This window comes from Chionomys nivalis, chromosome 7 (genome assembly GCF_950005125.1).
Source record: "Chionomys nivalis chromosome 7, mChiNiv1.1, whole genome shotgun sequence".
NCBI lineage: Eukaryota > Metazoa > Chordata > Mammalia > Rodentia > Cricetidae > Chionomys > Chionomys nivalis.
Window position 1 is genome coordinate 100,352,948 of NC_080092.1, and position 14,390 is coordinate 100,367,337.

The following is a 14,390-nucleotide window of genomic DNA, read 5'->3' on the forward strand; positions in this document are numbered from 1 at the left end:
CAGTTGGCCCACTCCAATACCAGAAACAGCCTCACACAGGATCCAACACTGGCTGCCCAAGGTAGCAAAGGTGCTCTCTCTGTCTCTCTCTCTCTCTCTCTCTCTTGCAATGTGTGTTGAGTCATTCCCCCCTACATGATGAGGGGCTGGAGAGATGGTTAAGACCACTGGCTCCTCTAACAGAGAGCCTACGTTCAGTTCCCAGCACCCAGGGGCAGCTCATAACCATCTCTAACACCAGACCCAGGCAGCCCAATGCTCTATTATAGATCTGTAGGCACCAGGCACACATATGATGCATCTACGCGTAAGCAGCATACATCCGAACAAAAGCCTCATATTCTGAGCCCTGGTACTTCAGAATGTGTCTGTTTGAACTAGGACTGTTGCAGGTACAGTTAGGTTGAGGCGAGCCTTAATCCAGTGTGATGATGTCTTTATAAACAGGATTTGGACACAGGGGGATGTGGCGTGAAGGTGGAGGCAGAGATTGGGTGATGTTCTGACAGCCAAGCAGCCAAGGATCACAGTGTGCTGCTTCTGGAAGCCAGGGAAAGCCTGATGTGACCTCCCACATAGCTGTCAGAGAGATTTGTTCCCTTTAGTCCTCTGACTCATGATCGTGGTGTTTCTGACCCTAGGACACCTGCTTCCCACCCTGCCCTGCCTGGCATTCAGTTACACCCTGGTCACTGCCTGGGATGGAGTCTTTCTGGAAAGCAGATTTAGGTGACTGAGGAACAGCTCCGAGCAGCACCAGGGTGGAGATCAGAGGTGTGGGGTGGGATGCTGATGTCTGCCAGCACCAGGAAGATTGCATTTTTAGCATGACATACAAGGGGTTTTAAATTCTCAGTTCAAGGCAGAGTGAGAAAGCCAGGAAACACGTGGGATTGCTGGGAGAGAAAACCAGGTTTCCTGTGGCAGGGCTGCTGTGCCCGCAGATCGTAGGCAGGCTGTACCCTGCAGGGTGCAGGATTACAAGGTAAATTGAATTCTCAGCCTCTGCAGGTCATCTGAGCAGAAAACCAGAAAGCACCCGGATGAAGAGAATAGAGGGGCTGTCGGTGACCTCTCTCCCAGAGCCCCCGTCATACCAGAAGCCCTTCGCCCATCTGCACGGCTCCCTTGCTTTCAGGCCATAGCTGTGGCAGGAACTCATTCTGGAGCTTGTCACCCCTTGCCACCTCCAGACCTGATGGAAGTGAGAGCTAGCTGGATCCTGTCACGTGTCTGCGTACACACAGAGAGAGAGAGAGAGAGAGAGAGAGAGGGGGCTTTGCTATCTGGCTGGATAATATTGGGGAGACAAACTCAGAGACCACACAAGCACAGTCATTGGCTCTCTGGATTTATGCTGCTGCCCACACCCTGAGCCTTGAACTCCAGCATTGACTTCCCTGTCTGTGAAAAGCCTAGGCGGTTTACTTGTCTACGGCTGTGCTATTGACTGTGCTGTGTCAGCTCCTTCATAACAGGGACACACACATACACACACCCAGGCTGGGGGTGCTCTGGGAGGAAGGTATACTAAAGTCAGGCCTTCAGGAGGAAGCCGTTCTGCATTTGCTTCTCTCCCCAGGGTGCATCTATGTTCGTGCTTTTTGCATCTTTCAAACAAAAGCCCATCAGAAACTACACAGGGCAAGACAGGTTGATGTGGGCTCATAGTTTCGGGAGGTTGCACCTTGCCCTGCTGGAGGCACCACAGAGCAGCTCTGGCCACAGCAGCAAGAGTGGGAGGCAGCAGCTGTGCACAGTGGGGTGGCCCAGGAGCCAGAGGGAGACCAGAATCGTTGTCTTTCAAAGGCCTGTCACTAGTGAGCTACTTTTGCCAGCTAGGTGCCAGTGCCTTTAGGTTCCATAATCCACCTCCCCCATCACCGCCTGGTGCCAAGTTGGGAGTGAGTGTTCAAACACGTGAGCTCCCCGGGTCATTCTTAGTCCCATCGTGACAACACACCTTTCACAGAGGACAGAGATGCTTACCCGTGAGGAATCTCACAGACCAGAGATGAAGGTGGGAGACGAATCCCTGACTTCTCAGGAACCTGGGGTACCAAAGGCTGAGAAAGCCAGGCAGGGTGGGTACAGTTACCACAAAGGATGCCAAGCCTAGAGCAGCAGACAGAACAAAGGGGGCTGGGACAGTCTCCAGTCCGTGCAAATGCCTTAGAGCAGAGGATGAGCCCCAAAAGAGGCCAGCCGGGGCCAACAAACCTGACACAACCATCTCCTGTATTTTTAGTTGTGAGCCTAGCCTTTCACAGCTGAGTCATCTCTCCAGCCTGACACCAAATACCTCAATGACAGGCTGGGGAGATGGCCCCAGAGAGAAGCGTGTGTCCTGAGAGCTTGACTACTTGAATTCAGATTCCCAAAACCACAATGAGGCATCTGTAAGCCCTTGGGGAGAGATGGGAAGCGGAAACAGGAGCTCTCCAGAAGCCTGTGAGCCAGCAAACCTGGTGCATGTAATAAGCCAAAGATCCTGTCTCCAACAAGGTGAAGTCCCCTGACCTCTACATGAACAGGGTGGCACTTGCAGACCTGTGCTCACAGGAACACAGCTTTTTGGTGCCTGTCCTGGAACTAGCTCTTGTAGACCAGGCTGGCCTCGAACTCACAGAGATCCTCCTGCCTCTGCCTCCCGAGTGCTGGGATTAAAGGCGTGCGCCACCACCGCCCGGCCACACACATGCTTTAAAAAAAAAAAAAAGTACTAAGCCAGGTGGTGGTGGTGCACGCCTTTAATCCCAGCACTCGGGAGGCAGAGGCAGGCGGATCTCTGTGAGTTCGAAGCCAGCCTGGTCTACAAGAGCTAGTGCCAGCCTCAAAGCTACAGAGAAACCCTGTCTCAAAAAAAAAAAAAAAAAAAAAAAAAGTACTTCAGTGGAAAGCCAGGAACTCTCACCTGATCCCCGGGGCAGCCAGAGCCAGGACAGCACAGGACAGACGATGTGCTCCCTCAGCCTTCCTTCTCCTCACCCTGCTGGATTTGTGCAGCGCTCGTCCAGGAAGGCCCATCTCTGCCCTGCTGACAGGGGCTGGAACATTCCTTCTGACACGGCTCAGTGCCGTGAGCGTGAGCTTGCTTACTTGTCTGTGGCTAGAATGAAATAACTCCCAGAGACAACCGAAGAAAAGATCTGGTTCACGGTTTCGGAGACTTCACCCCGCCGTGCTTGACAGCGCTGATTCTGGGCCCAGAGTAAAGCAGAGCCTCGTGGTCGCAGGCGCCGTGGAAGAGGATGCTGGCACTGCGGCATCCTTCCTCCAGCTTAGCCTGACTTTCGAACATTCCCATGGCCTCCCCAAAGGGCGCAAACCATGACAAGTCGTGACTGGATGCTTTTCCAGCTTCAGGAAGAAGCATTCAGGGGTACCAGAAAGGAAGTTTCTGCAGCTGTGACCTGGACTGAGCAGCATCGTGACGGCTCTAATCACGGACTCCCTGAGAGTGTGGTTGCTTCTTTTCAGAAAGTCCCTTCTGAGTCAGCTTTGTGGGGATGTAGCTGGGCCCTGGAAAAACTTCTCCGGTGAGTGCAAGCTTGGGCTCTGTCAGCAGAGGGCGCTGGAACTGCGGGAAGGCCTGGAGGGGCGGGGCTTCCTTTTCTCTTGTTTGTGTGGGGCAGGGGGACAGCTCTTCATATGCTTTCCAAGTGCTCTGGATCTGGAGCCCAACCCTCCTTCCTCCAGCCCTGCAGACCCCGGTGGACTCTCTTCAGAGACCCCCACCCTTGTGGGTGACTTCTTGCTGACCCCTCTGCCGTCCTATCCCCAGCGATGCCTTCAGCTATCTGGTGGAAGCTCCTGGCCACGCATGCCCTTTCTGAGTTTCGTGACTAGCCAGCACCTCTCCTCTCAAGTAATCCTACTTTCCTCTTTGCCAGGCTCCTCACCAAAGACAGCCACCGCCCTCCACCGAGTCTCCGCAGCCGGGGCCACTCGGCAACTTTCCGCGTCATTTTCTTGGCATTTGCTACTCCTGCCCTGAAGTTTTCTTGTGCCCTTTGGTTGAATATCCAACAGCCCAGGAACCAGTACAGCTTCTGTCTCCTTCTGGGACTGGACAGAATGTCATCACAGGAGCAGTCCTGGAGATGTGTCTTCCCCGATGGCTCACAGTATACTCTGGGCCTTGAATATGCCACTAAGCTCCTTGCCTATGGGAAATGGTTGTTCCTGTCCTTGGCATGTGGGCATTGCCTCCAAGGAAGCTGCTCCCACTGCCTGGTGGTGATAAAGGGCCTCTTAACATGACATGGAGTCCAAGTAACTGCTGCATGTCACCACGGTGCAGAGAACCCCTCAGTGCACTGGAAGATTCACAGCGCTCACCAGGGAGCTCAACTCCAAAGTCCTCAGCTCCCTGGCCCCCCTGAGGGGCGCACACGCCTCTCATGGCCACAGGACCAGCATTGTTGTGTCAGAGCCTCTGATTTCGTGCACACCACACAATCACAAGACTAGCTGAACCTGAACCTGACTACAGGAATCCCTTCTAGAGAGTTGAATCTGGGCTGCAGTTCAGTGATGGATCACTTCCTGACACAGAGATCCCGGGTCCTGTCCCGGGCACCAGAGGGAGTTAGGACACTGATGGAAACACAGGAACCCTCTCCTGCCCGCAGATTTGGTGACCAAGGGAATTGGAGCATCATCTCAACTGAGGCTCCCTCCTTTCTGGTGACACAAGCGTGTGTCAAGTTGACATTAAACTAGCCACATCTTTAGCCCTAGCACTTGGAAGGCAGAGGCAGGTGGATTCCTGTGAGTTCAAGGCCAGCCTGGTCTACATGGCAAGTTCCAGGACAAACAGAGCTACAAAGCAAAACCTTGTCTCAAAATAAATAAGTAAAAAAATATGTACTCTTAGCTTGCAGGCTGTACAAAAAAAAAAAAAAAAAAAGGGTGTCTCCAAGCCGATTTTGGCTCATAGGCCATAGCTGCTAAACCCTGGTTTCTACACAGCAAGAATTCAGACATTTTCAGCTCTGTGCTGGCAGAGACTCAGGAGGATGTGTGGAAGAGCTCCCAGAGTGTTAGACAGAGGAGGCTGAACTGTGACCCTAGCCGGTCACACCCCTAGCTACACTGCGCATTCAGCCAGGCACTGGGCACTGGAACCTTCCGTCCTGTTCCTTGACAGACTGGACCTCAGTTAGTGACTCTGGGCTGTCAGGACATCCTAGCGCAGTGTAGACAAGAATGGTCGGAGAAGCTGGTCATGGAGGTGCGCCAAAGCCGACATCTGTGTGTTCGCGGTCATCTGGGTCTGCATAGCAAGTTCCAGGCCAACCAGGACCACATAGTGAGACCCCATCTTAAAAAAGAGTGTAAGGCCGGGCGGTGGTGGCGCACGCCTTTAATCCCAGCACTTGGGAGGCAGAGGCAGGCGGATCTCTGTGAGTTCGAGGCCAGCCTGGTCTACAAAGGGAGTTCCAGGACAGGCTCCAAAGCTACAGAGAAACCCTGTCTCGGAAAAACCAAAAAAAAAAAAAAAAAAAAGAGTGTAAGAAGAGCCTCACGAGGTGGGACTTGTCCATCATCTCTCCCACACCCCAGCGCGTGGTCTCCACGAGGTCTTGAGAACTGCACAAATGGGAAGCTCCAGGCTCCTAGAAAGGTCCACCAGCGCTGCCCTTTGTAGGAATGTTGACCACAGGAGCAGGGGCCGTTACTGGGATGTCACAGGGTCACAGAACAGCGGAGACAAAGATGCAATAGCAGCCACCAAAGCCATTGACTGATCCCAAAAAGGGCCTCTGAAGATGTACAGGCGTGTATAGTGCCCTGGCATACAGGGCTCCTTGGCTAGCTGGAGGGCCCCTGGAAGGGAAAAGCAAACAAAACCCCAGCTCCCTAGAAACTGCTTCTAAAGTGGCAGAAGGAGCTAGAATCCTAAGCGTAGCCAGAGCCTCAGGGCATCACCTGCTGTTCTTTCCCAGGCAAAGCCAAGTCAAGACTGGGAGCCTTTTCTGGGTGAACAATCACAAGAGCCCCGGCGGGGACATCAGAAAGCCCCCCAAAAAACCTTCTGTGCTTTTTTTCCTGAAGGAACTGTGGGTGGGGGAAGGAAGAACACAATTCAGGAATCCCAAGGTGCTGCGGGAGGAGGGGGTAGGCACCAGATTTACGTAATCAGTGATGTGTGGAACCTGAGGCCAAGACTGAGCCCAGAGTTCAGAAAGGCGCCTTGTTCTGCTTCCTCCTGGCCAAGACGATAAATTCAGGCTTGGTGGCTTTAGGGGTGCAGAGTTTCAGGCATGAGTGTCTTTGGCACCCCAGTTAACAAGGGGCTACAGAGGGCAGATGGGATCAGAATTCCTGGGGTCACTGCGTCCTTCTCAGCAGCAGGGCAGATTCATCGTTAGCCCAAGACCGCAGGGATGAAAGTAGGGACTCTGTGTTGTTTCCCGGACCTTGACCACAGCGGGAAGACCAAGGGACAAAGGTGAGAGCAACGAGTGGCAGGTGCACGCCGGGCACGGCCTCTTAGGAAGACTTGTGGATCCAAAACCCTGGGTGCAGTGTTCGCAAATTCAGCATTTTCTGTTCAGGGACCAGCAGGGTGGGGGGGCGTCGGTTGGGCGTTTCCGAAGGTCGGGAAGCCTGGCTTAGGCGCACCCGTCTGAGGTGCACTGAATTAATCAAAGATCCCATTTGATTATCTGAAAGGGCGAGGCAGGGCGTTTGCGACGCCCGGGAAAAATCCAGCCAGGCGGTGCGCACGCTAAGGAGGAAGCTGCTTCGCGTTCTGCGGCGCGAGACTCCACGCGGCCGCCGTAGGGCGGACGGAGTACGGTGGCCGCAAGGCGGCGGCGACGGGCTCGGCCGGCCGGCGCGGGGGCCGCCATGGGCAACCTGTTTGGCCGCAAGAAGCAGAGCCGGGTCACCGAGCAGGACAGGGCCATCCTGGTGAGGGGCCCGACGGCGGGCGGGGCGGGGCGTGGGGCTGGACCCCGCGGGGGAAACTGAGGCGGGCGGGGAGCGGAGCGGGTCCCGCTTCCGGTGCCATCGCGCGTCCAGCTGCGGACACACCTGGACCGGCCGAGCGGAGGCCAGGAAGGACCCGGATTGAGCGCAGATTCCCCGAGAGAAGGGGCCAGGAAGGAAGCTGCTGACAGCCATAAGTTGCTGAAAGTTCCGAGATGAAGCCCCCAGATAAAGAGCCCGTGGGCGTGGCTGTCACTAAAGGTCTCATTGCGATGCTTACAGGAAAGGTGCCTCTGTGGCGGGCAGGAAGCCCCGGGACACCCGCGTCCCAGGACGCCCAGTTCTAAGTAGAGCTGTCGCGGAGGTGGGTCCTGCGGTCAGGACACCACCGCCAAGCACACATCTGCAACAGTCGAAGGTGCCAGGGCCACAGGGCGGAGAACCTAGCCCTAGCCGCCGGCGGACCTGCTTAGGTTGCTTGCTCCGCAGAGGCCCAGCCTGGCCTTGCTGCAGCTCCGCTGGTCTCCCCTCCAGGCGCTGGGACTCCTGGCGCTTTGTGCACAGCTGGCGGAAATAGCCAACCAAGAAGAAAGAGCACATGTAGCCTGGCCACAAGGCCTCCGAATCTGAAGGACGGGAACAGAGAGCTCTTTCCCCCATGCCCGCTGAGGGCCAGACCCTGTAGGGAACGCTGGGTGAAGGGGGGGGGCTGGGAGCTGACCCCCTCCCCCAGCTAGCAGAGCTCCCCAGCTAGCTTGGTCTCCCGGGTAACCTAGAGGGCATGGTAGATCTTAAAGGTGCCCGTTGCCTTCACTTACAACGTCTGCCCTCAAGGTGCCCTCCTGCGTGTGAAATGTGCCCAGGGCCCGCACCTGTTCATCGTAACTCCCTCTGCAGTGACAGCATTTGGACACAAAATGGAAACGGCCTAGCGGGGAGGACGGACCATAGTCAATAGTGGCCATTGACCGTTCAGGTAGATGGCAATGGAGACAGGAAAGAAAAGCAAGTGCACGAAAAAACGGGAAGAGCCGTGTGTGGCAGCAGACTTCCAGTAGGCTGAGGCAGGGGGATTGGGCGCGCAACTTCATGTTCTCTGATGTATCAGAACCTTCCAGGGGGGTTGGAGAGATGGCTCAGTGGTTAAGAGCATTGCCTGCTCTTCCAAAGGTCATGAGTTCAATTCCCAGCAACCACATGGTGGCTCACAACCATCTGTAATGAGGTCTGGTGCCCTCTTCTGGCCTACAGACACACAGAATATTGTATACATAATAAATAAATAAATATTTTTTTTTAAAAAAAAGAACCTTCCAGGGCCTAGTGGCCCCCTCAGTGACCCACAGAGCTTAGGCTGTGTTTGGAGCCAAGCCATGACTGACGAGGGTGAAGGCTGCCTCCTTGGTACAATGGGCCTTGGTGCGGTGTGAGTCCAGAGGTGTTTCTGAATATTGCTACATATCCTCTGGGTGGCAGAGCCACCGTTAGAGAGGATGGCCCAGCCCTTCCTGAGCATGCTGGGACCAGCAGCCTGGTGAGATCCTGATGGAAGGCGCACTGACCGGCTGCATCCTTGCTGTTTCCCCAGCAACTGAAGCAGCAGAGGGACAAGCTGAGGCAGTACCAGAAGAGGGTCACACAGCAGCTGGAGAGGGAGCGGGCTCTGGCCAGGCAGCTGCTGCGGGACGGCAGGAAAGAGTAAGGGGCACTGCCTCGGGGCTAGCATGGTGGGAGAGGAGGCACGTCCCTGGAGCGCAGCCAGAGCAGACGAGGTGGCTTCTCTTGCAGACGGGCCAAGCTGCTGCTCAAGAAGAAGAGGTACCGGGAGCAGCTGCTCGACAGGACGGAGAATCAGATCAGCAGCCTGGAAGCCATGGTAAGCCGGGGCGTTGCTGGGAACCAGAGCTCCTGGGGAACGGGGTGGGGGGTGGGATACCCCAGGGCGGGATGTGGGGAGCAGGCCGTGCTGGTGGGGACCGCATGCGCGTCTCCCAGGGTTGGGGTAAAAACCCTGGTTTGCCGTGCTGGCTGGAGCCACTGAAAGGCCGTCTCATCCTTTGGAAGTGTCCAGCACTTTCTCAGTAAGTCTCAGCCGCCATAGCAGGGAACCAGGAAGGGTGGGACGGGACAGTCCTTCCAAGGCCAAGCCTGTCACCCATGAGTCCAGAGCCCAGCGGGCTTCTGACCACTGACTGCCGCTTTCAGGTTCAGAGCATCGAGTTCACGCAGATCGAGATGAAGGTGATGGAGGGGCTTCAGGTGGGCAACGAGTGTCTGAATAAGATGCACCAGGTAGGTCCCGTGGGGCTCGACAGGCGGGTGCAGCTGCAGGCAACTCAAGGGGGGGGTTGTGTCATCTCAGGACCTGAGTCTAGCTGGACTGGGGTGTGCCAGTGCCTGTCAGGGACCAGTGGGACCCGAGGGAGGGGTGGCACAGCACAACCTTTGAGCTGGGTTCCCTGGTGCTGCGTGGTGGGGCAGGCAGGGAATGGTGACCTCTCAGACCTCAGGAAGCAGCATGGGTGTGGTGAGCAGGCTGGTCAGGGAGCCAAGGGCTCAGGGCCAGAGGTTGGGTTTACTGCCTCTCTGGGTGTCCGAGCAGGGTCTAGGGTACGCGTGCGTGCGTCAGGCCAGCAGAGGTGCTGTATTGACTGCACACAGGGGAAGTCTGGTCACCACCCAGGAAGGATTTCCGGTTTTGACCTGTTTTACTTACAGCTGTCAGGGTTGTTCCGGGTCTGGGAAGGTTTGGGCAGTGCCTCTGAAGACAGGCCTGGCTCAAAGCCAAGGGCAGGCCTACTTCCCTGGCTTTGCTGGAGGAGAGGGGGTGAGGGCACGGCCTTTGCCAGGGCTGGCATTTGCCTTGTTGAGCAGCTCTGGAGCTCTTCATCCACAGGTGATGTCCATAGAGGAGGTGGAGAGGATCCTGGACGAGACCCAGGAGGCCGTAGAGTACCAGCGGGTATGTTCTGCTGGGCACAGTCCAGCACCCCCCCCCCATTGCCAGGTTGGCACACATACAGCTAGCCACTGCTTCCCAGGGGGCCCCAGAGCCCGCCAGGCCTGCTCACCTCTCAATCCATCTTTTCCTTCCACAGCAAATTGATGAGCTGCTGGCCGGCAACTTCACCCAGGAGGACGAGGATGCCATCCTGGAGGAGCTGAATGCAATCACTCAGGTACAGGATCCGGGGATGTCTGGTCCTCTGGGGGACGGGCCCTATAGGCCTCCATTTGGTCATATGTCCGGCTATTACGTTTGAGCCCAGAGTCCTGGTTTCCTGGTTTCCTTCCCAAGGTGGTTTTCATTTGGGCTGAAGCCAAGCTTCTTCCACCCCCGGTGCCGGCCGCTGGGGAGCCATGGAGGGAGAACGGTTGGCCTGTGCTTTCCTCTTGGGCTTAGTGGAGCCTGTTCACCTCTGCACTCCAGGCCCCGAGGGTCCGCTGGGCTGCAGCTGTGTCTGACCTCTGTGTTCAGGCCATGAGCTCTGTCGCTGCCCATCTTAACCTCAGTTGGCCACAGCTACTGCTTGCTAAGGTCATCCTGTCTCCTCAGAGCCACCTGCGGTCTACATCCCCGGGGGACTGTCTGGGAAGTTACTCTTTGGGTCTGTAGGGCCAGGAGCCTTATGGGCTGCTGGGAAGACAGCCCACGAGATGACAGAGGCCACCATGGGGCAGCTCTCCACCACAGTCTTCCAGGACTGGAGCCCCCTCAGTGCCTCCCAGCAGAAGCACACAGCTTCCTAGCCCTGGGGATTCAGATAGCCTGGTGCCTCCTTCCTCCATGGTCTATGCAGTCCCTGCTCGTGAGCCAATATATTCCTGGGAGTAGCTCCAGATTGCTGGGGGTCCTGGGGCCCCTGTAGTGGCCTTGTCCCCTCTGCAGCGGTCATCTGTAAAGACGCTGTAGATAGGAAGCCGACAGAGCAACAGAGCCAGGCCTTGGAGCAGCAGGCTCGCAGCTGCACCCTCCTAGGGCAGCTAACAAGCAAATCAGCTCCTCCTGAGAGCCAGGCAGGCAGTGGCGGCACACCCCCCCCCCTCACCCCCCCCCCGACTCACACCTCTCCTCTGCTTCCTGCAGGAACAAATCGACTTACCAGAGGTTCCTTCGGAGCCCCTTCCTGACATAAATCCAGGTACCGTTGTGTTTTGTGTGTGTGTGTTGGTCAGAAGGAGTGTAACCGAGGTCTCCCAGGGAGCCCTACACAGTGATCCTCTCACCTCGCCCAGCCGCAGCTCCCACAGCCCAGTAAGAAAGTGAGCCTCTGACTGTGCCCCACTGATGGAGAGTGGATCCCTGGCCTCGTGGGCTCTCATGGGCTCCAGACCAGCTCACAGAGACACGCCCACTCATTAGCCTTGGGAGAAGGCTTGTAGCCGCCTGGACCCTAGAGGGCTCAGAGCTCCCAGGTCCGGCAGTCATCTGGAACTCACAGCCGTGGGCAGCGCTGCCCCTCCAGTGTCATGGTCGCATGTCAGGAGCCTCCCCGCACTCTAGTCAGTGAATTAAGTGGAAACTCAAAGTCTTAGTAGCTCCACACGTCCCTCTGTGACCTTGTGGCTTCTGGGAGCTCCAAGCCTCCTGAGGCCTCCTGGACAGGCTGTGCCTCTGGCCTCATCCTCTGAGTTCGCTGTGCTCGCGAGTGCATCATGAACGTTTTCTTTCTCCACAGAAGCCCCTGCCAAGGCCAGATCCAGGCAGGCAGAGCTGGTGGCAGCCTCGTAACTTGGACTTTCCAGGGACTCGCAGGGATTCTCTGAGGACTGGCCACAGAGCGTTCGGCTGCGTGTCAACCCTGAGGGCTCCCAGAAGGCCTGAAGGGCTGCGCTAGAGGCTGGAGCGGCAGCTTACATGGGTCCTGTGTCAGGGCCACAACGCACCTTCGCAGTTCAGTCTGGACGCACCATTGTCTTGCTCTCATTCTGGATTAATGAACACGCAGAGCCCAGCCAGGCCCGGCTTCAGCAGCTGTGGTTCACCGATCCCCCTGGTGCTGCTCTCGTGGCTGACCCAGTCCGTGTGACCTGAGCTCTTTTCTGAGGAAGCACTTCAGACCTGGGGTCCCTATACTTCCGACTCGTCTCTGCTGCTCACATGAGCTGGTTGGGGGGCTTCAGTTAAAGGGTTCTCACAGTGCCTGGCCTCCTGCTATCCCTGTTTCCCTGCAGGCTAGCAACAGAAACCCTAAGGGACTGGTGTTCTCCAAACATCTTGGGACATCTTCTTTGGCATTTGAGACTCAAGCCTCTTATGTTTGGGGGAGGTGGACCAGGGCCACCCTGCTGAAAATCTAGGAGCCTGACTTGAGGTCTTCACAGAAGACAGACCTTGCTCCAATGGGTGTGTACCTCCATGGCATCCTGGACACAGCTGCCAGTCCCTAAGCCACCAATACCCAGGAGGTGTCAAGCTTGAAAGTGACATCCAGGGTCCTGTGCTCATTTGACACTGGACAGTCCCTGGTCCTCGGGCCTCTGGGAACACAGGGCTACCAGGAAAGGGCATCTCTTCCTTAACCCAAAACAGGCCAGCTCCAGTATTAAAGCTGGCCTCCGCATGGTCTCCCGCCTCTTGGACTTGAGTCTGGTGTCCTGGTGTGAATCCCTGCATGGGAGCAGTTACGTGGGTGGATTGGAGCACAGCCCATGACTCAGCTGAAACAGCCCTGGCCACCTTACTAGGCAAAGCCAGGGCCTGGGCTGCAGGTGCACGGTGGGGGGGGGGGGGCTTTGGGCTCCTCCCTATGTAAGTCTGGGGCTGCTGAGTCCCAAGGGTGACCTCAGCCATGCCTAGCAGCTGTCTTTGAATGCAGAGGAGGGCAGGGCTCTGGCCACTCTGCATGCTGCATATCCCTACATGGGGCTGATGGTTCCAATGGCAGACCCCAGGCCTGAGACGCCTTGTGACAGAGAGAGACTGGTTTGCGGTCGCAGTGCACATGGGGACATCCTGTCTGGTAGACAACTGTCAGGTCCCCTTCATGGAGCAGTCTCGGGGCTTCTCAGGAGACAGTGGACCTGCAGGTGTGGTGGAGACTGGGAGCAGCCCTGAGACCCACAGTGTGGATGCGGCCTCTCCTGCAGTGCCCGCGTTCACCAGGAGGGGGCTCTGTCCACCTCTGCTGCTGGAGTGCGCCCGGCCGCACTGAGGGGAGTTTTACCAAGGAAGCAGCAGTAAATCTAGGCCCTGCAGGCACCCACACCGTGAGGTGGACACCGTTGAGGTGGACACAGGTGCTGCAGGCAGAGCTTCAGAGGCCCAGCTAGGCCAGGCTCCACTCAGCTCTCGTGTCTGACCTGTGCTGGGTGGAGGTCAGCTGTCCACTGGGAGAACCCAGGGCAGCCAAGAGTCCTGTCTCGTGAGTATACACTCCTTTTGGGGACGAGATCTTACTGTATGGCTCAACTGCCTATGTTGTCCACTGACCTCGGCCTTCTGGATGCTGGGGTGACGGCTGTGTACCTCTGCCTAACTTGGGGTGTAGCCTTTAGGTTTCACCCACCCCTGACCCTGTGAGCTTTGACCTTCTTAGGACCCCCTTGCTCTATCATGGTTCCCTGTCAGTCAGTGTAGTTGGTATAGGATCCATGACAACCACGAGCTAAGTATAAAGCTTGTGGCAGAGACAACCCCTGGAGATGTGGAGGTGAGCAATGGGGCCACGAGTGGGGGCCAGTGGCCAGGCTGGGGCAGAGGGACTGCAGGACAAGCAGTGGTCCTCCCTGGAAGCCCCCTGAGATGGTGGCCTAGAGATCCAGGCAAGGCTAACAAGGCTAGCTCATGGGATGAGGCACCTGTGGTACACAAGGGATGATGGGCACAAGCTTGGTGTTCGGCGGCTGCTGCGCAGAACCTTGGCTCGGGGAAGGGAGATTCAGATCCAAACTCAGAACCCAGCTGGCTGTCTTCCACATCAGCCACTGAAGGCTTGGCACCTCAGCTCCTTCCTCTGTGAGATCTTCAGAGCAGAATCCCCATGCCTGCAGCTCAGAGCGAATCCTGTAGACTGGTCACCCGAGTCTGGCATGGTGGCTTCATGCTAGCAATCCCAACACAGGGAGGTAGAGAGGCAGGGGCCCAGCCTGGGCCACACTGTAAGACCCTGTCTTAAGAACAGAGTCTGGGAATGTGGCTCGTGGGTACAGCAGGTGGTCCCCCCTCCCCAGCCTTGAGGCCATCCGCTGGCATCTCTTGCCTTGCAGCCTGGTATTGGATCAAACAGGGTTTACACTGAGTGATGCTAAAGGCTTTTCTCCTCTGGCAGCCTGTATCTAATCGCCTCTTTCAAAATGTTTTAATTTTTTTTAAAAAAAATATGTGCACTGGTGTTTTGCCTGCATGTGTGTCTGGGTGAGGGTGTTGGGTACCCTGGAACTGGAGTTACGGACAGTTGTGAACTGCTACGTGGGTGCTGGGAACTGAACCCAGGTCCTCTGGAGGAGCA

The 14,390-nt window shown here is 56.7% G+C and overlaps 1 protein-coding gene across 1 annotated transcript; it reads left to right on the plus strand.

Moving 5' to 3' along the window:
* Window positions 1-6,773: 6,773 nt before the first annotated feature.
* Window positions 6,774-12,532, plus strand: Chmp6 (charged multivesicular body protein 6). The gene is made up of 8 exons (XM_057775249.1): window positions 6,774-6,921; window positions 8,528-8,637; window positions 8,728-8,815; window positions 9,145-9,231; window positions 9,836-9,901; window positions 10,038-10,118; window positions 11,027-11,081; window positions 11,619-12,532. Exons 1-8 carry the CDS (start codon window positions 6,859-6,861, stop codon window positions 11,669-11,671), a joined length of 603 nt encoding a protein of 200 aa, XP_057631232.1. The 5' UTR covers window positions 6,774-6,858; the 3' UTR covers window positions 11,672-12,532.
* The last annotated feature ends 1,858 nt before the right edge of the window (window positions 12,533-14,390 follow it).

What these genes read in the sequence shown, in the direction of transcription:
- Chmp6 (XM_057775249.1), top strand. Translation starts at nt 6,859, where the DNA reads ATGGGCAACCTGTTTGGCCGCAAGAAGCAGAGCCGGGTCACCGAGCAG. An exon ending in CTGCGGGACGGCAGGAAAGA is followed by an intron (nt 8,638 to 8,727) that starts GTAAGGGGCACT and finishes CTTCTCTTGCAG; the next exon opens with ACGGGCCAAGCTGCTGCTCA. An exon ending in TCAGCAGCCTGGAAGCCATG is followed by an intron (nt 8,816 to 9,144) that starts GTAAGCCGGGGC and finishes TGCCGCTTTCAG; the next exon opens with GTTCAGAGCATCGAGTTCAC.